General features: G+C 35.5%; 1 protein-coding gene and 1 pseudogene across 1 annotated transcript; both read right to left on the reverse strand.

Annotated features, from left to right (window-relative positions):
* Positions 1-16,922: 16,922 nt before the first annotated feature.
* LOC133286557 (uncharacterized) lies at positions 16,923-18,410 on the reverse strand. Its single transcript, XM_061483986.1, has 3 exons — positions 18,345-18,410; positions 17,984-18,274; positions 16,923-17,035 (listed from the first exon to the last, which is right to left on the reverse strand). Exons 1-3 carry the CDS (start codon positions 18,408-18,410, stop codon positions 16,940-16,942), a joined length of 453 nt encoding a protein of 150 aa, XP_061339970.1. The 3' UTR covers positions 16,923-16,939.
* Positions 18,411-24,122: 5,712 nt separating this feature from the next.
* On the reverse strand, positions 24,123-24,625 carry LOC133286558 (thaumatin-like protein; annotated as a pseudogene).
* Positions 24,626-24,884: the final 259 nt, after the last annotated feature.

Genomic DNA, 24,884 nt, shown 5'->3' on the forward strand with positions numbered 1-24,884 from the left:
AAACAAGGTCCCAAGTGCCATTGGAATGAAGTGCAGTCATCTCATCAAGCATTGCTTGGCACCACCCTGGATGGGAAAGTGCTTCACCTGTGGTCTTAGGAATAGAAATAGAAGAAAGACTAGAAACAAAGGTGAAATGAGGTGAAGAAAGATGGTCATAACTCAAAAAGGTATAAAGAAGATAAGGGTTACGAGTAGTACGTGTACCTTTTCTTTGAGCAATGGGAAGAGTCTCTGATGAAGGATCCGGAGGGGAAGAAGCAACAGCAGTGGGCGATGAGTCAGCAAGAGTCGAGTCGACAGGAGGCACAGTTTTGCGACGCTGATAGGTGAGAAGTGGACGGTCCTCAGGTATAGAAGCAATAGGTTGCTAATCTGGAATAGAAGCACCTGCAGCTGGCAAAGACAAGTCAAGAAAAGGGACAGGAAGTACATGATCAACCTGTGACATCAGAGATGGGATAGAATTAAAGGGTTTTTGATCAAGAAAAGTGACATCAGCGGAAACTAAGTAACACTTAAGGTCAGGAGAATAACAACGATAACCCTTTTGAAGACGAGAATAACCAAGAAAGATACACTGAAAGGCTTTGGATGTTAACTTATCCTTACCAGGAGTGAGATCATGAACAAAACAAGTACAACCAAAGACATGTGGAGTTAGAGGATAAAGAGGAACATCTGGAAGCAATAGATTATGAGGAATGTCATTTTGGAGCACAGATGAAGGCATGCGATTGATGAGAAAACAAGAGATGAGTACAGCATCTGCCCAGAAGTGAAGAGGAACCTGCATATGAATAAGAAGGGTACGGGCAGTTTCAATGAGATGTCTGTTTTTACGTTCAGCCACCCCATTTTGTTGTGGAGTGTGAGGACAAGTAGTTTGATGTAAAGTACCTTGTGTGGCCAATAAATTAGAAAAATCAATAGAAACATATTCCTTAGCATTATCACTACGTAGAATACGAATAGAAACACCAAATTGAGTATGGATCTCAGTAGAAAACTTTTTATAAATGGAAAATAACTCAGAACGATTTTTCATTAAATAGGTCCAAGTGCAACGGGAAAAATCATCAATAAAGGTAACGAAATACCGAAAACCTAAGACAGACAAGGTACGACTTGGACCCCAGATATCTGAATGAACAAGAGAGAAAGGGGCATCAGCTCGTTTATTGACTCGACTGGAAAAAGAGGAGCGTGTATGCTTCCCTTGTTGACATGACACATAATCTAAAGACTGAAGACCGGACAAAAGAGGAACCATTTTCTGCAACTTTGAAAGACTTGGATGACCAAGGCGACTGTGGATAAGTTGTGGAGATTCTGTGAGAGAGCATGCTACTGAAGGACGAGGCACATCCAGATAATAAAGCCCCCGTGACTCACGACCCACTCCAATCATTTTCCCCGTACCCGGATCCTGCACAGAAGCAGAATGGTTAGAGAAAGTAATGGTGCAAGTGAGGGAGTGGATCAACTTACTAATAGAAATTAAGTTATAAGGGATGCCAGGAATGTAATAGACAGATGTCAGGGCCAAGGTAGAGGTCGGACGAGCTTGTCCAATCCCACAAACTGGGGCTTTGGTTCCATCCGCAAGGGTAAAAGACGGTAAATGATCAGAATAAGTAAGAGATGTAAAGAGTTCCTTATTACCACAGAGATGATCGGTAGCACCGGAGTCAAATATCCAAGTGCCAAGTGATGTAGAATGAGAAACACAAGCAACGGGATTACCAGTATAAGGCTGAGACTGAGGAGAAGCCTTCCTGAGAAGGGTTTGGAGTGCAGCACAGTCCGAACCTGAACCAAATGATGCTTTGTCTGACTGAGCTATATTTGCAACAATAGAAGGAGAGTTAACCTCCGAGAGATCAGGAGATGCTGCTGCCATTTAAAGATAAAATGTAAAAGCCGTAAACGAAGGCAAACGATATCCAATCAAGAAGAACCACGCGTCTAAGGTCAGACCCACAGAGAAACAATCACAGATCCAGAAAGGGGAGGAGAAGGCGAGCTTCTCTGTCCAAGACCGGCCGGAAAAAGCCGCCGGAATAGTGCTCACGCGCCTGCAGAAGGTGGCGCGTGAAGCCCACGCGCAGTGTAGACAGGTGGCGCGTGACGGCGCGTGGGAGATGCGTTGCTGACCGGACCACCACAGACCTGGTCGCCGGGAAGAAAAGGTCCTGATCGCGTGAAGTTTGGTCAGAAAAGTCGCCGGAAAAAGTCTCTGGTTGCCTGAACAGTGATTCTGACGGCGGGCGGTGGTTCCGGTGGCCGTCGGAGGTGCTGACGCGTTTGGAAAAATCACTCAGAGGCTGTTTACAGCCCTAGAAGGCTTGCCGGAAGGACGCACGGCAAGGAAGAGGACTCCTAAGCAGTGGGCTTAGGTTTTTAAAGCAAAAAAAACAAGGTTTCTGAGAGGAAGCGAGGGTTCCTAGAACGAAAGAGCTCTGATACCAAGTTAAATGTAAAAGAATACGTTGTGTATTGATCTGTGTCAAGGAGTTACAATATATAGAGACCCTAATGGGCTTAAGTGTAAGGCCCAAACCTAATCCAAACCTAATCCTAATACAGTCAGAATACAGTCAGACTATTTACGGATAAGACAGAATCCAATCATATCTAATCAAATCTAATCATATCATATGTAATATTCTAACAGTTTCTGTCTGCCCAAACATCATATTACTGGACTATTAACTGGTTTTTTTGTTTTTTAATTTTGTAAATTTGATTTTGTCTAGTTGAGTTTGTTAATTTTTTCAGTTGGTGTTTTATTTAACAAAACTAACATTGGATATATTTAGATATGTGGGTTTTCTATTTTATTTATTTTTTAAATATCTATGGTTTCGATTGGAATGATAACATGTTGGTTTTTCATCATGTTGAAGATGATGAAAAAGCTGAGAAGATGGAAGAGGATGAAGATGAGGATGAAGCTGAGATGATGGAAGAAGATGAGGATGAATATGGGAGATGGGATGCAATGGGAGATGGGATGCAAGTAGAAGAGGATGAAGATGAGGATGAAGCTGAGAAGATGGAAGAGGATGAAGATGAGGATGAAGCTGAGATGATGGAAGAAGATGAGGATGAACATGGGAGATGGGATGCAATGGGAGATGGGATGCAAGTAGATGAGGATGAAGATGAGAAGATGGAAGAGGATGAAGATGAGGATGAAGCGGAGATGATGGAAGAAGATGAGGATGAATATGGGAGATGGGATGCAATGGGAGATGGGATGCAATGGGAGATGATGACCCAACCAGCCTGTATTGTTTGGCAACACTCCTACAAAGGTGTCATTACCTAGGTATGGTACTTCTGCCCTTTCTTTTCTTTTCTTTTCTTTTCTTTTCTTTTTTTCTTGAAAATGTTTGATTATATGCTGATATTTCTTGCTTGAAAAGATTGAGTATGTGGGTTTCTTGCTGATATTCGACTGTGTTCTTTCCTTTCCTTTTTTTTTCTTGAAAATAGAGATTGAGGGTGTGGCTTGTCTTTTGTCAATACCATATGAAATATATGTTTCTTTCTTTCTTTTTCTTTATTATTCTGGCAATATTGAGGGTGTGGCTTTTCCATTATGTTCTTGCTTTTCTTTTCTTTCGATTTCGTTTCTTTTTTTTCTTGATAATACAGTGGATGTTCGATTGTGTGCTTTTGTTTCTGTCTGCCCAGACATCTTATTACTGGACTATTAACTGGTTTTTTTGTTTTTTGATTTTGTCTAGTTGAGTTTGTTAGTTTTTTCAGTTGGTGTTTTATTTAACAAAACTAACATTGAATATATTTAGATATGTGGGTTTTCCATTTTATTTATTTTTTAAATATTAATGGTTCTTTCTTTCTTTCTTTCGTTTTTTTTTTCGCAATATTTAGATGTTGGTTTCGATTGGAATGATAACATGTTGGTTTTTCATCATGTTGAAGATGATGAAAAAGCTGAAAAGATGGAAGATGATGAGGATGAAGCTGAGGAGATGGAAGAAGATGAAGATGATGAAAAAGATGAGAAGATGAAAGAAGATGAGGATGAAAATGAGGATGAAGCTGAGAAGATGGAAGAAGATGAAGATGAGGATGAAGCTGAGAAGATGGAAGAAGATGAGGATAAAGATGATGAAAAAGCTGAGAAGATGGAAGAAGATGAGGATGAAGTTCATGTAGAACTTGAGAAAGGTCTTAACCAAGAGGACCGATCAACCCAAAAGCAGTCTCGGGTTGTTTGGACCGAAGAGCTACATCGGTCGGTGTTTTGTGGCCGCTGTTAATGACTTGGGTGTTGACAGTAAGTTATTCACTCTTTCTCTACAATGCAAAGTAGTTGTTATCTTAATTGTTATTAATTGCTACAATTGGTCAATCAATTGATGTTTCTGCTTTATTTTAGCAATACTTTTATTATATTTTTGTGTAGAAATAGCAATCAAATCCTAATAATATTACAATGTGAAAACTAGTTCCATCACCTCTCTTTGCAAACTTTATTTCCACAAGTGTCTTCACATCCACTGCCCAGAATCCAACCATAATTCTTCGAACATCTGTCTCAGCCCCACTTGGATATATAATTTCTGTCATAATATTGGAATCTGCACCAAAATAAAAAATGGCTTCTCCGTTGTTAATACCAGTGTGCATTTCCAAATAACAAACAAATCCACTGCCCATGTATTCCTCTATTTCAGTAATCCTTTCCTTGGAGTAAGCTAATATACTTATTTGGCATCTCTCGAAAACTGAACAAATCAAAATTCAAATTTTCCTTAATTCGATCATGATTAATTTGGTCTCATGAGAGCTGGAAGCTGCCCAATTGGTCCCAACTGTGTCTTCCATTCGCTGCCAAAAATGGAACAATGATGCCTTTTTCCATTCCTGTGAAAACTCTGGGTTTTTTTTTTGTATTGCAAAAGTATATGTTTGCTGTATTTTTCCAATTGCTGTATTTTTTTGTTCAACATTATTTTGAATGCTTTCTCAAATACTCTTCCTAATCTGTAGTGCACTGGAGTAGATGTCATGGCATTATTGTTAATGAAGTCTGACACATTTGTATGTTCTTTTGATTGCAGAGGTTGTACCTAGAAAAATTCTTCAATTGATGAAGGCTGAGAAGCATCTTACTAGGGCGCATGTGGCCAGCCATCTGCAGGTATTTTTTTCTTTTCCTTTCTGCTTTAATTTCATAAAACCATAGTTTTTCATTTATAGAACTTTATTTGTTTTTTTAATTGCTGCAGAAATAAAGACTTCGACTGAAAAGAATCAGGTCTAAGGCAACCCAGCAAGTCAGTCCTTTTAAATATCCTCTTCATCTGGTGAGATGATTAGTCCTAGGCAAACAAGTAATATTGTGCCATTTCAGGGGTTGGCTGACCAAAGCCAGGATGGCAGTTATGCTTCACATCTACCAATTTAAGCTCAATAGGCTCAATCTTAAATGAAGACTTGGACTTGGACTTTGATTCTGACTTTGATCTTTATGATCCTACACAAATGATTGACTCAGATTATTACACAAATGATTGACTCGGATTATTTGTTGTCTATGTAGTTGATAACACCAATTATTTGTTGTCTATGTAGTTGTAAATGAGATTCAAATTTAATTCTTTGGCTTCCCAGATTTGTTCTCTACTGAGATTGACCTCCATTCATTTGTATTTTCTTTGAGTTTGTATAACCAACAAGTCACGTAACCATGCATTCTTTCTATTTTTATACTTTTATTTTCACTATTGTTCTTGTTTGGTTAATAATTAGTCTGATCAACATCGACATTTTTTGTGAATGATTGAACAAGATTATTTGTAAAGACTGATGAGTCTAATGTGGATGGAAAATTTAGCTTTCTAAAATTTTTGTGAATGATACCGAAGTGTCAATTACTAGTATAAATGTCCATAGATTATTCAATATGTTAATGTTTTTGAGTTATATAAGAGGAGTAGATAACTCTTTGGATCATATAGCCTCAAATTATGATTGAGCAGGGTTACATAAAAGGGACAAGAGTAAAGGGGGTAAAATTGTTCTATTTACATGTTTTGAGCAAGTGCTTACAGTGGTACTTACATGTAATTGACCTATGAAGGAGCATCAACATGAATCAAACTCACGACGATTTAGTAAAAATTATCAACAAGAGTTGTTATATTTTTTGAAAAGGAGTAATTATTCTACCTAATTGATAAAAACATATATGACGTAAGAAGATGACAAATATATATGATACATGGACATGTATAGAGATGACACTAGTCCACTACCATATTCTGAAACAGAAATGTCTTGATAATGAAAGGTGGAGAAAATTGTAGATATTTGTGCTCGCTTATAGATCTAGATTACTGAATAACTGTTGTTTTAAATCCATGATCTGTTTGGTGGAAAGAGAGAAAATTTATTTATTTTATCATAAGCATTTCTTCAAAATTATAAGGTTGTCTATTTATTTTTTTAGTCCTCTTTTTTAAATTTTAAAGGGAAAATATTTAGTTACAAAAAAAAAAGGAAAATATTTTTTATTTTAAAGGACATGATTTTATATTATTCTAAATAAAATTATATCGTTTTAATATATATTTAATGATTTTTAATATTTTCTTTCCTCTGTATAATTAGAAGCAGAGAGACCTAAAATAAAAGTCATCTAATTTAAAATGACAATTAATTGTTTACAAAAAAAAATGACAATTAATTTTTCCAATTTAAAATGTGTAAATTTTATAAAAGGGTATGAGACACCGTGTAGGTGTGCATTTAAAACTCAGCAATACTTGTATTTTAGGAAAAAAAGGAAAATAAGAAAGTTCACTTCAATTATGCATGTGTACGAGGTTAGCTGTGTATACTATGTAGGCTATTTGACCATTTTTGGGCTTTATCATGTGTATTTTCAGAGATGATCTTCAAGGTAAAGTGGTTGAGATTGAAAGTGTAAATTATCTCGAATCCAGTACTTGATTCTTGAAAGGTAAAAATGATTGAAATTATTAGGTGTGGTGGGACTTATGCTATCCGCTAGGGGTGATAATAAGGCTAAGGGCCTATCAGGGGCCTTAGGCCCGGCCCGTTTCGGCTCGGCTAGTCTTTTTTTATTATTAAGCCCAGACTTATACTCATGCAAAAGCTTTTTTATTTAAAAGTCCTCAGGCTTTCATAGCCAAGCCCGGCCTTGAAGCCTTGGAGGCTGGCCCGTATACATTAAATTTATTTATTTTTTATATTTTTATATTAATCATTTCAACATCCTTTTCTCAGTTTTCTGTCTCTGCTCTATCTCTTCTCCCCGATCTAAGTCATGTTCATCATCTATTTTTATAAGCCATGCGGATTCCACGGCTTATAATGATGCTTATGGCGGCGACCGTGGAAGAAAAATTAATGTAAAATGTGGAAGAAAATTTATTGGTGGGGTTCAAATCTAGTGTAAAAAATCTAGAATATTAAGAAATGTGGAAGAAAATTTAATGTAAAAAATCTAGAATTTGGAAGAAAATTAAGGAAAAGCAACGTAAAATAAAGTAAAGGTGATGTTGTTATTTTGATTTTTTAATATTAATGTTTTTTTATTATAAAAGAAACAACTATTATTTTCTTACAAAAAAATACATATCAGTGCATGATTAATGGGCTGAATACGGCTACAAATTGGAATGTACGGTTTTTATTTTTAATAAATAAACAGGCCACAGGCTTGAGACAGGCTTTTATTTTTTGTAAACGAACCAGGCCACAGGCTAATATTATATTCGTAACAGGTAACAGGCTAAGGCCAGTCTGACACGTTTAAATACAGGCTTGGCCCGTTAAGATCAAAGCTCGGCTCGGCTCGGCCCGTTAACACCCCTACTATCTGCCACATGATCTTTCTCATTTTTTGTGTTTATTTTTCAAACGTCCTTTTATTTTTCCATTTGGATGGTTTATATTTCTATCTAAGTTTTGAATTTCGATGATGCAGATTCTGCAAAGGACAGAGATATTTTCTGAATTCACTGTCCCCATCCTTTACTTTCACCTCAACTTCATCAAGCACTTTCATAACTCATAGCTATATGTTGAATTGCGAATTGGGTCAACCACATTCCGCTATGGTGGGATGATAGAAAATAATGACAAAGGAAAGAAGCTAGACGAAAATTGCTAATGAAATCAACAGCTAAATAAAATAAAGGCAGTAATGGTGAATCTCATACCATTGAAAAGAAGCCTAAAGCTATTTTGTTGGTTATTACTCTAAAGTAGCAAATGCATAATTAATGTAACGAATTTATGTTAAAGTGAGGAATAACAAAGTGACAATAGTTTTCCTAGTTTCTCATGTTGCAGAAGAAATTATTCCTCTTCTGCATACCCATTAAATATACGGGACTCATTATATTAAAGAAAAAAGATGGATGAGACATTTTTATGAGTCTGTAATAGGGGAATAGTTTCTCCGGAGAAATCAATTTCCATTCAATTATATGACAACATGGTTTATTTTATCTCATTGATTGCTTGTCTTGGAGGATTACGTAAAGATATTTTGTTCTTTCCATTATAGTTGATTATATAGTGTAGAAGTTGGGAGCGGTAGATGGATCAGGGATGGAAGTTTCAGATAAGGTTTTGGTGATGCCTGTTTGCTACTATCACAATTTTAATTAATGACAAATGATTGACTTATATGAAATTTTGGCTCGTGGACAGGCCCTATCTCGTGGTATTATATAAGTTTTTGGCTCATGCAGGCTTTTTTATTTGTAGGATTTTTTGCCTTAACTCGTGCGAGCTAGGGCCTAACAGGAAGAGATAGCCTATTTTGATGACTCTACTTTATATGTAAATTTAGGGGTGACAATATGGGTTGAGCACGACGGCAGTGGCGGAGCCAGCATGACATGTTAGCAAGTGCCAAAAAATTCAGCTAGTGCCCAAATAGCTACGGTTCTTTGGCTACGACCAAAACGTGGCTAATTTTCAAAAAAATTTAACAGAATTTGCTACTTTTCAAATGTAGCTAAATGAACGTGGCTAAATAAGCCAGTGCCAAGGCAACTGTAGGCCACAACGTGGCTCCGCCACTGCCCGGCGGGTCAACCCGCCAAAACGGGACGAGTTGGGTTGAGATTTTCAACCCACCAACCCGCCCCGCCTAGAAGTGGGTCAAAACGGGTTGACCCGTCGGGTTATATATATATATATATATATATATATATATTTTACAATTAAGTAGTATTTCATTTGTCATTAAATTTTTGTGATATCCAATTTTTTTTTTACATTAGTACTTCTTAGAAAAAATAAAGAATAACAATTTTATTTATGACAAATGTTATCTTTATATGGAGACGAATGAGTTCCTAAAGAATGTTTTGACAAATATTAGTATACATTTAAGATTGAGATTGAGAAAAATTAAAAGAAGTGTGAAATAAAATAAAATAATATTAGAAAAATTAATAAAATATAATTTATTTTCAAATTTTAATTATTTATTTTTTTAATTGACGGGTTGGTGGGTTGACCCGCCAACCCACCATAAAACGGGGTGAGTTCATTTTTCCCACCCATATTTAATGGCGGGTTAACCCGCCCTGTCCCGTTTTTGGCGGGTTGGTGGCGGGGCGGGGCGGGCCAACCAACGTTAAAAGCATGTTTATAGTACTCACATTTAATCAACAACGAAAAACCATTGTTAAAAGTAGGGGGTGTAAATAGGCTGGATAGAGATAGGCTTTAGCTTAAATAGGTCAGACACATGTAAAATACTTTAGGCATGGCCAGATTCGTTAGCTTGTGCACGCCCAAATTATAAATTTAGCATGACGTATATTTAAAAAACAAAAGTCTTGACATAGACTTGTTAGCCTGTTTAAGCCTACAAGACGTTCAATAATTAAAGAAAATAATTAAAATAATATAATTTTATTATTCAAAACCATTAAAATAATAATTTATTTATTTAATTTAAAATAAATAATATAAAATAGGTCGGCCTATAAGTTTATAGGCCCTCTATGTAAAAGAAAGTCTATGAGATACTTTCTAAATAATTTTTTTAAGATCCGAAACTGTTCTATAATTTAATTCTTTCATTGAGTAGTTAATAATAATATTTTATTCCCCCCTCCTCTCCTTCTACGGTAGTATAGTATAGGATATAGAATCAGATATATTAATTAGCATTTTAATTAACATTTATTTATTTAGAATTAAGAAATCCCTCCATCCTCGATGTATGTAAGTGACAAAACAAAGATGGAATGGATATTTGGATTGGATTGGGCCCAAAACAAAACAAAACAAAGATGATGCTGCTGAAAATAACACCCGACCCAAGTCCATTCATTGCATTGCTTTTACTCAGTGTAGTGTAGTGTCTGATTGTCAAGTCAAGTGTGGCCCTATCCAATGCAAATCAATGTAATGTGCTTTGGACACTTGACCACGCGCGCGCTTTTTAGCAGGTAATCTATAATAATTTGATTTCAGCGCAAATATTATAATTTAAAGTTTTATTATAATTAATTAAAGATGGATTGGATCGGGCCAAAACAAAACTGATCAAAATAACCAACCATTGCTATTAGTCTCTCTCACCTCTCAATGCATAATCCGAAACATACAGATGCAGTCTTATCTCAGATCACAAATTTACAATTTACAATTTTCAAAGATTTTTCATCTAAAATTGGGCGGGATTTAATTTAATAACACTCACTCATTCCTCTCTCTTTTTTCTCTCTCTCTCTCTCTCTCTCTCTCTTCTCCACCAAAGAAAAACCCTAAGCCTAGCTCGCTTCTCTTCTCTTCTCTTCTCTTCAATCAAGCTCAGCTCAACTCACAATAACAATACTGTTGAAGATCTTGTTCAACAAGATAAGCTACCAACTACAAGCAGCTCCTCAACTCACAGGAAAGGAACTTTCTTTCGCCTCTGCTTTTATTTCATTTCATTTCATTTCGTTGGTTCTACCATTTATTTTTAAGTGTGTTATTGCGTTTTTTTCTTTTTTCTTTTTGTTTCAGCGACCATAAAACATGTATTTTTATTTGTATTTATAGCTCAGCTTAAAAAAGACACTGAACAGAGGCATTTCTCCTCTTGATGGCACCCGACTCTGAGCCTCTTGAGTTGAGATTCTTCTCAAAAATCTTCCTTTACTTGCTGCTGAGGATAAGGTATCTTCCGATACCATACCATACCATACCTTTATTTTTTCTTAAATCATCATTATTAATACTGTACGTCATGTATTTGTTTGTGCTCTATAGTCTATGGTTTATTCAATGTATCTGTATTGTTACTTTTGTTTGTAGTGATAAGTTTTTTATAACTGAATGAATCTTAGAAGCTCAGTTTCAGTTCACTCAGTATTATTACTTTGCCTCTGCTTTTAAAAAGTATATAAGAAGAGCTTAATAGTTGTTTAAGTTTAGTGTGTGATTAATTTAAAGAGAAGAAAATAAATAAAAAAATGGATTTGAAAAATTTCTTAATAAGATTGAAGTTTAATTGCGCTGTTTGTGTTACTTTATTTAGGGAATAGGAGAGATGTTAGACTACTGTTCTGTTGATCGAAGATCAGAGTCAGATCCCCAGAGCACCTAATGTTGTGATTTGACAAGAGAGCTTTATTGGTTATTAATTGCGCACTTCTTCTTTTTTTTGCTTCCTTGCTTCTCTCCTGAGCTCCTACATTTCTCTCTCTCTCTCTCTACGTGTCTCTCTCTTTCACTTTCTCAAAATCTTGGCTTCTTAGGGAATTTTGAAGCTTTTTTTGATTCCAAAAAATGATAGTGTTATTATATTAAAACTATCTAGCTGTGCTGTGTAGCACTGTATCATTCATTCACCTATTCTGTAGTCTATAATCCTTGTATATTTTCCCCCAAAGAGAGTCCTTGCTACTGATATCGATGTATTCTCTTGTTTACTCGTACATATATGTTTTCATTGTTTAATTTTAATTTTCACTGGCATCTAGCTTAAACGTAAAAAATGTAATTTAATTGGGCGGGATTTAATTTAATTACACTCACTCATTCCTCTCTTTCTTCTCTCTCTCTCTCTCTCTCTCTCTCTCTCTTCTCCACCAAAGAAAAACCCTAAGCCTAGCTCGCTTCTCTTCTCTTCTCTTCTCTTCAATCAAGCTCAGCTCAACTCACAATAACAATACTGTTGAAGATCTTGTTCAACAAGATAAGCTACCAACTACAAGCAGCTCCTCAACTCACAGGAAAGGAACTTTCTTTCGCCTCTGCTTTTATTTCATTTCATTTCATTTCGTTGGTTCTACCATTTATTTTAAGTGTGTTATTGCGTTTTTTTCTTTTTTCTTTTTGTTTCAGCGACCATAAAACATGTATTTTTATTTGTATTTATAGCTCAGCTTAAAAAAGACACTGAACAGAGGCATTTCTCCTCTTGATGGCACCCGACTCTGAGCCTCTTGAGTTGAGATTCTTCTCAAAAATCTTCCTTTACTTGCTGCTGAGGATAAGGTATCTTCCGATACCATACCATACCATACCTTTATTTTTTCTTAAATCATCATTATTAATACTGTACGTCATGTATTTGTTTGTGCTCTATAGTCTATGGTTTATTCAATGTATCTGTATTGTTACTTTTGTTTGTAGTGATAAGTTTTTTATAACTGAATGAATCTTAGAAGCTCAGTTTCAGTTCACTCAGTATTATTACTTTGCCTCTGCTTTTAAAAAGTATATAAGAAGAGCTTAATAGTTGTTTAAGTTTAGTGTGTGATTAATTTAAAGAGAAGAAAATAAATAAAAAAATGGATTTGAAAAATTTCTTAATAAGATTGAAGTTTAATTGCGCTGTTTGTGTTACTTTATTTAGGGAATAGGAGAGATGTTAGACTACTGTTCTGTTGATCGAAGATCAGAGTCAGATCCCCAGAGCACCTAATGTTGTGATTTGACAAGAGAGCTTTATTGGTTATTAATTGCGCACTTCTTCTTTTTTTTGCTTCCTTGCTTCTCTCCTGAGCTCCTACCTTCTCTCTCTCTCTCTCTACGTGTCTCTCTCTTTCACTTTCTCAAAATCTTGGCTTCTTAGGGAATTTTGAAGCTTTTTTTGATTCCAAAAAATGATAGTGTTATTATATTAAAACTATCTAGCTGTGCTGTGTAGCACTGTATCATTCATTCACCTATTCTGTAGTCTATAATCCTTGTATATTTTCCCCCAAAGAGAGTCCTTGCTACTGATATCGATGTATTCTCTTGTTTACTCGTACATATATGTTTTCATTGTTTAATTTTAATTTTCACTGGCATCTAGCTTAAACGTAAAAAATGTAATTTAATTGGGCGGGATTTAATTTAATTACACTCACTCATTCCTCTCTTTCTTCTTCCTCTCTCTCTTCTCCACCAAAGAAAAACCCTAAGCCCCCTCTTCTCTTCTCTTCTCACCCTTCAATCAAATCACAAAAATGGTTGGTTACCTTTTCTTTTCGTTATCTTCTCTTCCTTCTAAACAAACGATTCATTGAATCTGACTTGAATGAATGTTCTTCTTCAAGTTTTCTTTCTTTCTTTCAATCAAATCACAAAAAAGGTGGTTACCTTTGGCCGATGCTCAGCTCAACTCACAATAACAATACTGTTGAAGATCTTGTTCAACAAGATAAGCTACCAACTACAAGCAGCAGCTCAACTCACAGGAAAGGAACTTTCTTTCGCCTCTGCTTTCATTTCATTTCATTGGTTCTTCCATTTATTTTAAGTGTGTTATTGCGTTTTTTTTTTTTTTTTTTTTTTTGTTTCAGCGACCATAAAACATGTATTTCTTTTTGTATTTGTAGCTCAGCTCAAAAAAGACACTGAACAGAGGCATTTCTGAGCTAGTCCTCTTGATGGCCCCCGACACTGAGCCTCTTGAGTTGAGATTCTTCTCAATAATCTTCCTTTACTTGCTGCTGAATGCTGAGGATAAGGTAACTTCCCCTCCATACCATGCCATACCTTTATTTTTTCTTAAATCCTCATTATTAATACTGTACGTGTCATGTATGTATATTTGTTTGTGCTCTATGATGGGTCATTCATTGTATCTGTCTGTATTATTACTTTTGTTTGTAGTGTTAAGTTTCTTATATATAACTGAATGAATCTTAGAAGCTCTGTTTCGGTTCACTCAGTATTATTACTTTTTGCCTCTGCTTTTAAAAACATGCATGTATATAAGAGGAGGTTAATTAATAGTTGTTTAAGTTTAGTGTGTGATTAATTTAAAGAGAAGAAAATAAATAAATAAATGAAGTTTAATTGCGCTGTTTGTGTTACTTTATTTGGGGAATAGGAGAGATGCTAGACTACTGTTCTGTTGATCAGAGATCAGAGTCAGAGTCAGATCCTCAGAGCACCTAATTTGTGATTTGACAAGAGAGCTTTATTTGGTTCCTTGCATCTCTCCTGAGCTTTTCCACTTCCTACCTTTCTCTACGTGTCTCTCTCTTTCACCTTTCTCAAAAACTTGGCTTCTTATGGAATTTTGAATCTTTTTTCTTTCCAAAAATGATAGTGTGATATTATCAAATTATTAATAAAGATTGAAGATGAAGAATATTATTATTATTTTTTTTAAATTATAAACATATTAAATAGTATATCATTTTTTTTTTAATTTTAAACAATTGTAGTTAAAATCCCTGCTGCTATGACTCCATTGATTATTATATTAAAACTATCTAGCTGTGCTGTGTAGCCCTGTATCATTCATTCACCTATTCTGTAGTTTATAATCTCTGGTGTCATGCATAGTCTTTTGCTTTTTCCATACAGAAAGAGTCCCTTGCTCCTGATATCGATGTATTCTCTTGTTTATAAGGATGGTAGTATGAGATTAAAGTTTATTTGGGGAATAGGAGAGAGATACTACTGTTCTGTTGATCAAAGATCAGAGCCATTAATTACTTTTGTCAGTCCTCATTTCACCTAATGTGAAAGTTGTGATTTGACAAGAGAGCTTGCTTTTATTTTTTTGCGTCCACTCTTCTCTCTTGAGCTTTTCCGCTTCCTACCTTTCTATCTCTACGTATCTCTCTCTTTCACCTTTCTCAAAAACTTATTGCTGCGATCTGTCCATTCTCTCTCACTTTACATTATCTTTGGACTCTCATTTCACTTCCATAGATCCATTGTCTCTCACTTACATTATCTTGAAAAATTTCTTAATAAGATTGAAGTTTAATTGCGCTGTTTGTGTTACTTTATTTGGGGAATAGGAAAGATGCTAGACTATTGTTCTGTTGATCAGAGATCAGAGTCAGAGTCAGATCCTCAGAGCACCTAATTTGTGATTTGACAAGAGAGCTTTATTTGGTTCCTTGCGTCTCTCCTGAGCTTTTCCACTTCCTACCTTTCTATACGTGTCTCTCTCTTTCACCTTTATAAAAAACTTGGCTTCTTATGGAATTTTGAATCTTTTTTCTTTCCAAAAATGATTGTGTGATTTTATCAAATTATTAATAAAGATTGAAGATGAAGAATATTATTATTATTTTTTTAAATTCTAAACATATTAAATAGTATATCATTTTTTTTTTAATTTTAAACAATTGTAGTTAAAATCGCTGCTGCTATGACTCCATTGATTATTATATTAAAACTATCTAGCTGTGCTGTGTAGCCCTGTATCATTCATTCACCTATTCTGTAGTTTATAATCTCTGGTGTCATGCATAGTCTTTCGCTTTTTCCCTACAGAGAGAGTCCCTTGCTCCTGATATCGATGTATTCTCTTGTTTATAAGGATGGTAGTATGACACTACAAAAAAAGGGTCAATTCCAGGCGGTTGTTTTTACTTTTTTAGGCGGTTCAAACCGCCTCCAATAGAAGCTTTAAGGCGGTATGTAGACCGCCTCCTTTAACTCTGCCGCGAGACAATCTCAAGCGGTTTAAAACAACCGCTGGAATATCTGCCTCTAAACGATAATATGACGCGGTTTGGGAACCCGCCTGAAAAATATACTTCGCAGCGGTTCTTCTAACCGCCTATGTTGTACATTATCTGTCGGTTTTTTTAAACGACTCCAAAAGATACTTTCCAGCGGTTTATATACCCGCCAAAAGCATATAATCGGAGGCGGATCTGTAAACCGCTTAGCAATAACAATTTTAGGCGGTTCGGATAAGTGCGTATAAATTTCAATCTTGGGCGATTAGGTAGCCGCCTTAAAATTTCAATCTCAGTCGGTTGTACAAACCGCCGCTAGGTAATATTCGTAGGCGTTATTAGTAGCGGTTTTATATTCGGCCTCATAATGTCATACGGAGGCGGTTTTTGTGTGTGTGCTAACAAATTGAATCAACCGCCTTCAAATTCCATTCTGAGGCGGTATGTGGTTTATAAAATATAAATATATTTATTTAATTTTTTTAGTAAACAACATTTATTTCGATTTTTTATTTGTTTAAATACTAATTGCAATATTTTTTTTATAACAATATTTATTTAAATATTTATTTTTTTATAAATATTCATTTCAATTTGACTAATAATAAAGCTATTTGTTAGCCTCCAAAATACATTTTGTATTTATTTAATTTTTATGTAATGATTAAATAATTAAATTGTTGGATTTAAGAATTCATATCCATACACTCTTCCAGAATTAATTAAAAGCACAATAGGGTATAATTTCATCACAAGAATAACAAATAGCATATTGATCAGCTAATATGAGAAATTATAAAACAAAATATTTAACATAGTATAATATTTAGACACACCCCTCACCACAAGGTGAGTTATGCTTCTAGTCTACAAAACAGCCTGATAGAGAGCCCCTCATACATTATAATTATTCATTACACTCTCTCAAACCTTAAACTCCATAATTATGACAACATAAAGCAAAATCCATAATGAATGACAACATAAAATATTCAAGGTTGTGGTGGAACAATAGGTGATGAACCGCCTGCTGGATTATGACTCGCATTAGATGATCTTCTTATTCCTGGGGAGCCCATATCTGCATCCTGTTACATTTGAAAAAAAAAACATACATTAATGATAATCTTCATAGAAATGAATTCATTACAGGTATGAACCAAATTAATACGAATGTCACATTCTAGGCACTATTTAACCTTTAATAGTGCCATCAACATCACTTGACCAGAAAATCACTTTTTTTTTTGAAAACATGACCAGAAAATCACTGATTTAGGAATTCTAATCAGATACGGTTGTAGGCACTATTCTAGACACTATTCAACCTTCAATAGTGTCATGAATAGGTGGTACTATCAACATCACTCTCTGAAACCAAATAGCACAAATAAATGTGGGCACAATAACTGAGCAGGTGAGCTCCTGAGACTAAAAATCCTAATTACCTATCACAATAATTACAGCACAAGTTCAAAATTGAAGTACAAAATTCAGTATTATGCAACCTAAACAAATGCACCTTACACTCGACCAGAAAATCAAACCAAGCTAATTGCAGCCATTTTAATTTCACTATCGCACGAGGTAAATTGTGTACTATAAATAATTTACATTATTTTAATTTCAACCATTTATTAATGATAAGTGTACTATATGTCTCTTTACACACTGTTCAATTCTAAGCTCTATTAGGGACAATACATAAGACATGCAGACCCATGAATAACAGTATGTTTGACTTCTCTTTGACAAACTAGAGACATGTAACCAATAGAAAGCAAACATCGTCATCAGAAAAAAAAACACAAAAAAAAGAAAGAAAATCGTATTCATACATTTGGTATATAAGGTGACACATTCAATCCAGAAATCAAACAAATGAATATTAACCTCATGAAAATATGGACGACAAAATATAAGGATTTTGGATTTGCAATGTTATCATAGATAAATTCATCTAAATTTAATAATAGAATTTAAGGCCTAGCACTCACTAAACAAAAACTTAAGGAAAAATATATATACACACATACCAAATTAGGGGGTAGTGTACCACCCATAAGCTGTATAATTGCAGCCATCTGTCCTTTTAAAGTGACAAGCTCTTCTTTAAGGGAATTATGCTCTTCTTTAAGGGAATTATACTCAGCTTGACTAGGAACACTGTTAGAAGATGATTCTGCACAGGCTTTGCGCTTACGCATTTGAGATGGAACCACCCCAAACCCCATTCCTCTAACGCGACCTGAGTGCTCCTTCCCAAACACAATTTCAAAGGCTTCATCTTCATCAGATGCATCTTCAATTTCTTCTAGTAATTCGTCCTACAAAACAAAATCAAATATTAATTCAACAGGGATGTATAGCTTCCTTATTCACAAAGAACATACTTACATTCTTTGATCTAGCTTCCTCACTAACAAAGCTGCCATCTTTTTTCTTATGCCCAATGGTATACATCTCCCCCTTACTAATTTTGCGTCCAAGTTTTTTTTCCTAAAGCAATGACAATATGGTAAATGTTAGTTAAATTCAAACAATGTCAGATATAAATAAAAAAATTATAATTTACGGAAATACCAATTTGTGTTTTGTCTTTGCAATAGATTTAGCACCAAGTGTATGCATTATAGTCTGTTTTGCTCGATTTCTTGTATTAATCTCACTATATTTCTGCATTGTCCCACAAAACATAATTACAGGTAGTCAAGTAAACCACATTAAGAAAATATATGCATGCTTATCTCATTACCTGTGCTTTCTCACTTGTCTTATAAGTCAAAAAACCAGCCCACTGCTCTCTAGTCGTACCGTCTGGATAATTTTCTAGGTTTTCCTCAAAAGTTTTGTTTTTGTCAATAAAATCAACACACCTGTGCCTATTATCCTTCCACTTTTTACCTATATTTCCATACAATAGTCGTGCTCGTCATCAGTGCAAAGGTCAAACTTTTTCTGCAATGTGAAAAATATTCAGAAACAATTCATAATAACTTAAGGTCACTGAAGTAAATTAAAAGAACATATATACCTTAATTGTGTTTTCCCAAACATCAGTCTTATAGCAGGGAAGTACATCAGGCCACCTCACATAACTTATGGGGAATAGATTAGTGTTACATGCAAGATGTCCCAAAAAGCCATTCAAAAGTGAAGAACCATCCCCAACAGGTTGACCATCTTCAGACCATTGTACCAAAACCTTCTTGTGTTCCGGCAGTACCAAAACATCCTTGATCCTCAATCTTTCCTCGGATTTCCTTCCTCTATCATCTATAACATAATATTTAGTGTTTTTTGTTAGTATAAAAATAATGGCACAGGCATACATAAAAAAAATTAAAACTCAATATAGATATTAAATGGTATACCTATAACTTCAACAACCCAGTATTTGTTGCATGCTCTCTTAACCCGTTGTACTTCAAGTGGTACATCAGCTGGTTCTTGGGATGGAGAATGAACTTGATCTTCTTGGCCTACATTTTGTATGGCAACATTGGACTGCACATTTTGAGTTTCTAGGATTGGAGGAGTAGATGATGTTGTTGAACTTTTTCTTGCTGTAAATCTCCTTGTGCGCGGCATTTGACCTAATCATTTTGTCCCAAATATAACATGGTAGCATGCATTTACGTATTTAAAAATCATCCACTACACAATATGTATTAGAAAAAGTTCATAATATTTAAGCATTAAGAAACTGAATTGCAAATAATAAGTCTTTAGCAACAACAACATTAAAAAAAAAAATTGATTTGGGGCTGTAAACCATACACAACACACCATACAAAAAGTTAATTGTGAAAACACATGACACAACCCTATAATGAAACACATAACATGAACCTTCAACAAAAAAGTCATATGTCCATATCTTCATCCTCATTTGGATTAGGTACCAAATTTGGAGTGTCATCATCTGTGGCAGGTCTTGATAATTGTAGAGCTATTGTGTCATCATCTAAAATTTGGTCCAAGTTTTGTGATGGAAATAGGTCAGTGCTTGTCATGATATCTTCGCCCATATCATACAAGTCTCGAGGCTTTACATGGACAGGTATACTCCAACCCTTTTCTTTCTCATCATCAACATAAAAAACCATTTGAGCTTCAGAAACTTTAATATACGGCTCATCATCCTCTTTGTCACCCTTATGTATCAATTTTGAAAAGTTAATTTGGGTAAAACCCAACTTATCTTTTTTGTGCCCTCTATGAGTAGTGGTATCAGCCCATTGACATTTAAACAAATGCACATAGAACAAGCCATTGTAGTTAATCTCAACGATGTCAAACAATTTCCCATAGTACGGAACTCCTCCACATATCATTTGTCCATCTCTATTACTTGAATAAGATCTAGTGTCAAACGTTCCAAAAACCCCACTATTTTGGGTTTTCAGGTTGTTGTCTCGATCCAATGTTCGGAATTTGTAGCCGTTCACATTATATGCAGTGAACCTTCTTGCTTGAAAAAGTGGACCTTTAGCAAGGGAAAGCATGATACCTTTGTCTGATTCTCTAATATTTTCAAAATCTAAAGGAATCTACAACACAAAAGAAATAATTTTAGCACCATGCAATTTAACTCAAACAGGATGAATACTCTTGAGTTTAATTGTGCGATAAAATACCCACACGTTTAGAGAGCCAATCAACAAACTCTCTATGAACACGTTTATCTATCTCAGCTTGACTTCGATTAGTCCTTCTTAGTTTTCTCTTGAGGTCTGTCCGAAATTCCCTAAATAAGTGAAGGAATTAAAACATTAATCACAATAATCTACTTAAGAAAAAAATAATCAGGCTTACTTACTGCAAGTAACATTCAACGAGGGGGCAATTCGTTAGCACATGTCTATGAGCCTGTAACCTCTCCATTGATGTAAGATTGAAATATGATGATGCACCAATTGGCTTTCCTACTCGAGGAAATAATTCATCCACACGTGATTTGGCTTGCACATTATTAGATACATCATCGACCCGCCTGGGCCGATTCCATCGAGTCTCAATATTATCTAAGTACCTCGAACAAAATGTTAGAGCTTCTTGCATTACGTAACCTTGTGCTATAGACCCTTCTGGTCGAGCTCTATTACGCACATATGATTTCAATTGTCCCAAATATCTCTCGATAGGATACATCCATCGATAGTGAACTGGACCTCCAAGCTTGGCTTCCTGAGCAAGATGAACGATCAAATGAACCATGACTGTAAAAAATGACGGAGGAAATAACATTTCCATGTGACATAGCGTGAGCACAACTTCATGTTGCAATTTATCCAAATTTGCAACATTCAACACATTATCGCTCAACTGCTTGAAGAATGAGCACAACTCAATTAAAATTCTCGAAACATTATCAGGCAATGTTATTCGTGTGGCCAATGGTAGCAATTGCTCCATCAGTATATGACAATCGTGACTTTTCAACATTCCATTCAACCGCATAGAATCAACATCAATGCACCTAGATATGTTGCTTGCATAACCATCCGGTACATTGATATTTCTCAATGTTGTTAAGAACATCTTCTTGCCTTGATTAGTCATTGTATAGATTGCTAAAGGATATTTTCCATTATCATCTGGCCAAAGGTCATTCTTACAGCCCATTCTTTGAAGATCTCTTCGAGCATTCAAATGATCTTTTGACTTAGAGGAATCATTAAGCAATGTGAAAATGATATTGTCACAAACATTCTTCTCAATGTGCATCACGTCAAGATTGTGACGTAATAAATTATGCCTCCAATATGGAAGTTCAAAAAATATGCTCTTCTTTTTCCATTGCTGGGTGTTGCCATGCAGATCACGGCCACCAACTCGTCTTCTTTTTCCTTTTCCACTAATATCGGGTCTTTTTCCGAATGTGACATTAATATTCTCAACTTGTTCAAGTATTTCACAACCAGACAACAACCTTGGAGGATTACGCAGATCTTGCTTTCCATTAAACCGAATCCTGTTCAACCTAAATCTGTGTCTTTCATGAAGAAAACGTCGATGACCAATAAAACACCATTTTTTACTATGATAAAGACGACAAGGTTCAGAATCAAAGTTGCATGACGGGCAAGCTAGGCCAGTGTATGTGTTCCAGCCTGATAGATTTCCTAAGCCGGGAAAGTCACTAATCGTCCACATCAATGCTGCATGTAATTTGAACATCTCCCGTGTGAAGGCATCATAAGCATCTACACCATCTTGCCATAATTCTTTCAACTCTTTGATCAAAGGTTGTAAAAACACATCAATGTCATTACCCGGCATTCTTTTACCAGGTATGATGGTTGAAATGATAAAAGACGTCGATTTCATACACAACCATGGAGGGGTGTTGTACGGAATCAAAATGACTGGCCAAATACTGTAACTGGCACTCATATTGCCAAAAGGATTAAAACCATCAGTGGCTAGACCGAGTCACACATTTCGTGGATCTGACGCAAATGATGTGTGCAAATCGTCAAACTTCTTCCATGCTTCAGAGTCTCTAGGATGTCTCATCAAGCCATCATTATTACCATGCATCGCATGCCATCTCATATCTTCAGCAGTCTTTGTTGATAAAAATAATCTCTGCAAACGTGGTTTGAGGGGGAAGTACCGAACTACTTTTGCAGGCACATTACGCTTTTTTGTTTTTTGTTTAGAAGATGTACAGTCACCTTCTTTAGGGGGTGGTTTCCATCTAGATGCATGACAAATCTTGCAAGTTTCTCTAGTTTCATTTTCCTCTCCCCAATACAACATACAATTTTTTGGACAAGCATGTATCTTCTTGTAGTCCAATCCTAACTTAGTAATAGTTTTCTTTGCCTCATAGAACGAAGATGGAATCTTTGCATGTTCAAATGCATCTTGCAGTAGCTCTAATATCATAGTCATGGACTTGTCAGTCATACGACATAAGCACTTAATATGATACAACTTCACAATGAATGAAAGCTTTGAATATTTATGACACCCTTCATACAATGGTTGTTCTCCATCTCTTGCTAGTTCATAAAATTCTGTATCTACACTAAATTCTTCATTTGCAGCATTCTGAGTCATTCCCTCCTCCTGTTCAATGTTTTCGTTTTGTTGAAATTGAACTTCATTGTCACGTTGCCTATTTACTCCAAAAGCATCATTGATCATGTTAAATATTGGGTCTACATTAACATTCTGGTCTTGTGCACCATGTGACATAGCTTCACCAGCAACATTACTAGTTGACGCAACCTTGGACTCTCCATGATAGAACCAAAAGGTGTACCCTTCGGGAAATTTCTTGCACAACAAATGATCATACACGTCTTCTTTTGACAGCCACTTTCTAAAACCACATGGTGAGCATGGGCATAGTATTTTGCCTTCAATTGAACTATGTTGAAAGCCAAAATCAATAAATCTCCTTACTCCTTCATCATACTCGATTGAATTTTGTGGTTTTTTTATCCAAGACTTATCCATCTTCCTCTATAAATATGTGAAGCAATTTGGTCAAAATAATTTTGACGTGTAATGTTGAATTGTCGAAGGCATCAATCCAGGCCAGAAATACAATAGTATGAATAAACTGGATGCATAAGCTCTGAAATTCAAAGGACAATGGGAAATTTTTTTAGGATGGGGTTTTCAGAGGCAATGAAGTGTAAAAAACTGAGTAGATGATCACCAGCATTGGTGATGGATCAGCGTAGTTCAGGTGGAGAAACGTAAGTGGTGAAGTTGGTGTTGGGGACTCTGAATGTCAAGAAGGGAAGGGCAAATGATGTTTTACTTATGCACGTAAAACACATGGAAAAATGCTTAAGAGTATAAGAAGATAACTAACACTGTGTTTTTACTAACATTCATAATATGACTTTCTATTTACAAGCAATGGGTCGGATAAGTATAATGGCTATATTAACTAGTACACTAAAAAAAAGCTGAAGTAATTAGGACTATATCTAATAAGAGGCTCAATTAACAATCTAATAAAGGATATAATTAAACATCATACATAATCACAATCCCATACGACAATAGCACTATGAATAACTAACATTGAAAACTGCCAAGACTAAAATAAAAGACAATCACAATAATCAGACTGAAGAACAAAAAGAAACTGAAATCACATTCCCACATCATTTAACCAAGACCCCTTTTTAGGTTTTTATACACAAATCAGTGTGGAGGGCAAAATGTAATGACATACTGAGATGCATTACAAGTCTTAAGTCCTGCTGAATCATCATAAGCATAGCTATAAGCCTGAGGGCATATAGCCTTGAAAAGACGAGCAAACACTGTTGGCTTGCAATTTTTAGGGTCAGCATAGTCCCCAGTGCAGCAATACCTATCCGATCTTGTAGCCAAACAAGCACTCTTGCAACCTACCACCTTCCCATAACTCTTGCAACATTCAAGTTACCCTCACATGCTGCAACACCACAACCTATAACACCACCACCACCCAAAGGCTTCATGGACAAGGGAAGGTTAAACCCATCAACCAAACTAACATCATAGAAATGCAATGGTGAATTTGAGGTTCCAAGGGTCATTTCAACAAGGGTAGCAGGAGGGACTCCTCCAATTCCCCTGCATTGTAAAAGGCCAGCACAATCCCCAGTTTGACAAGAACCTTTCCCTGTGTGTTCATCGAAGAAACAACCTTGTCTACCCCAGATTCAATCAAATAGACTCGAACCCAATTAAATTTGATTGAATTTTTATATGTATAAAACTAAAATTAGAAGAACAAAAATAAATAACTAACATCTCACTAATTAGTTAAGTCATTTCACAAAGTGAGTGGGGGCAATAAAAAGCTGCCAATAAAACTAATCCAACAGTGAAATTTACCTCAATTTAGGTTCTTGTAATTGTGGCATTTGGTTCTCAATCTTTTTATTTCCAACCCAACGTTTCCTAGTCTGATTCCAA

Source organism: Gastrolobium bilobum, unplaced genomic scaffold, assembly GCF_033153095.1.
Source record: "Gastrolobium bilobum isolate Gb01-03AN ecotype WA unplaced genomic scaffold, APGP_CSIRO_Gbil_v1 utg180684, whole genome shotgun sequence".
Lineage (NCBI taxonomy): Eukaryota > Viridiplantae > Streptophyta > Magnoliopsida > Fabales > Fabaceae > Gastrolobium > Gastrolobium bilobum.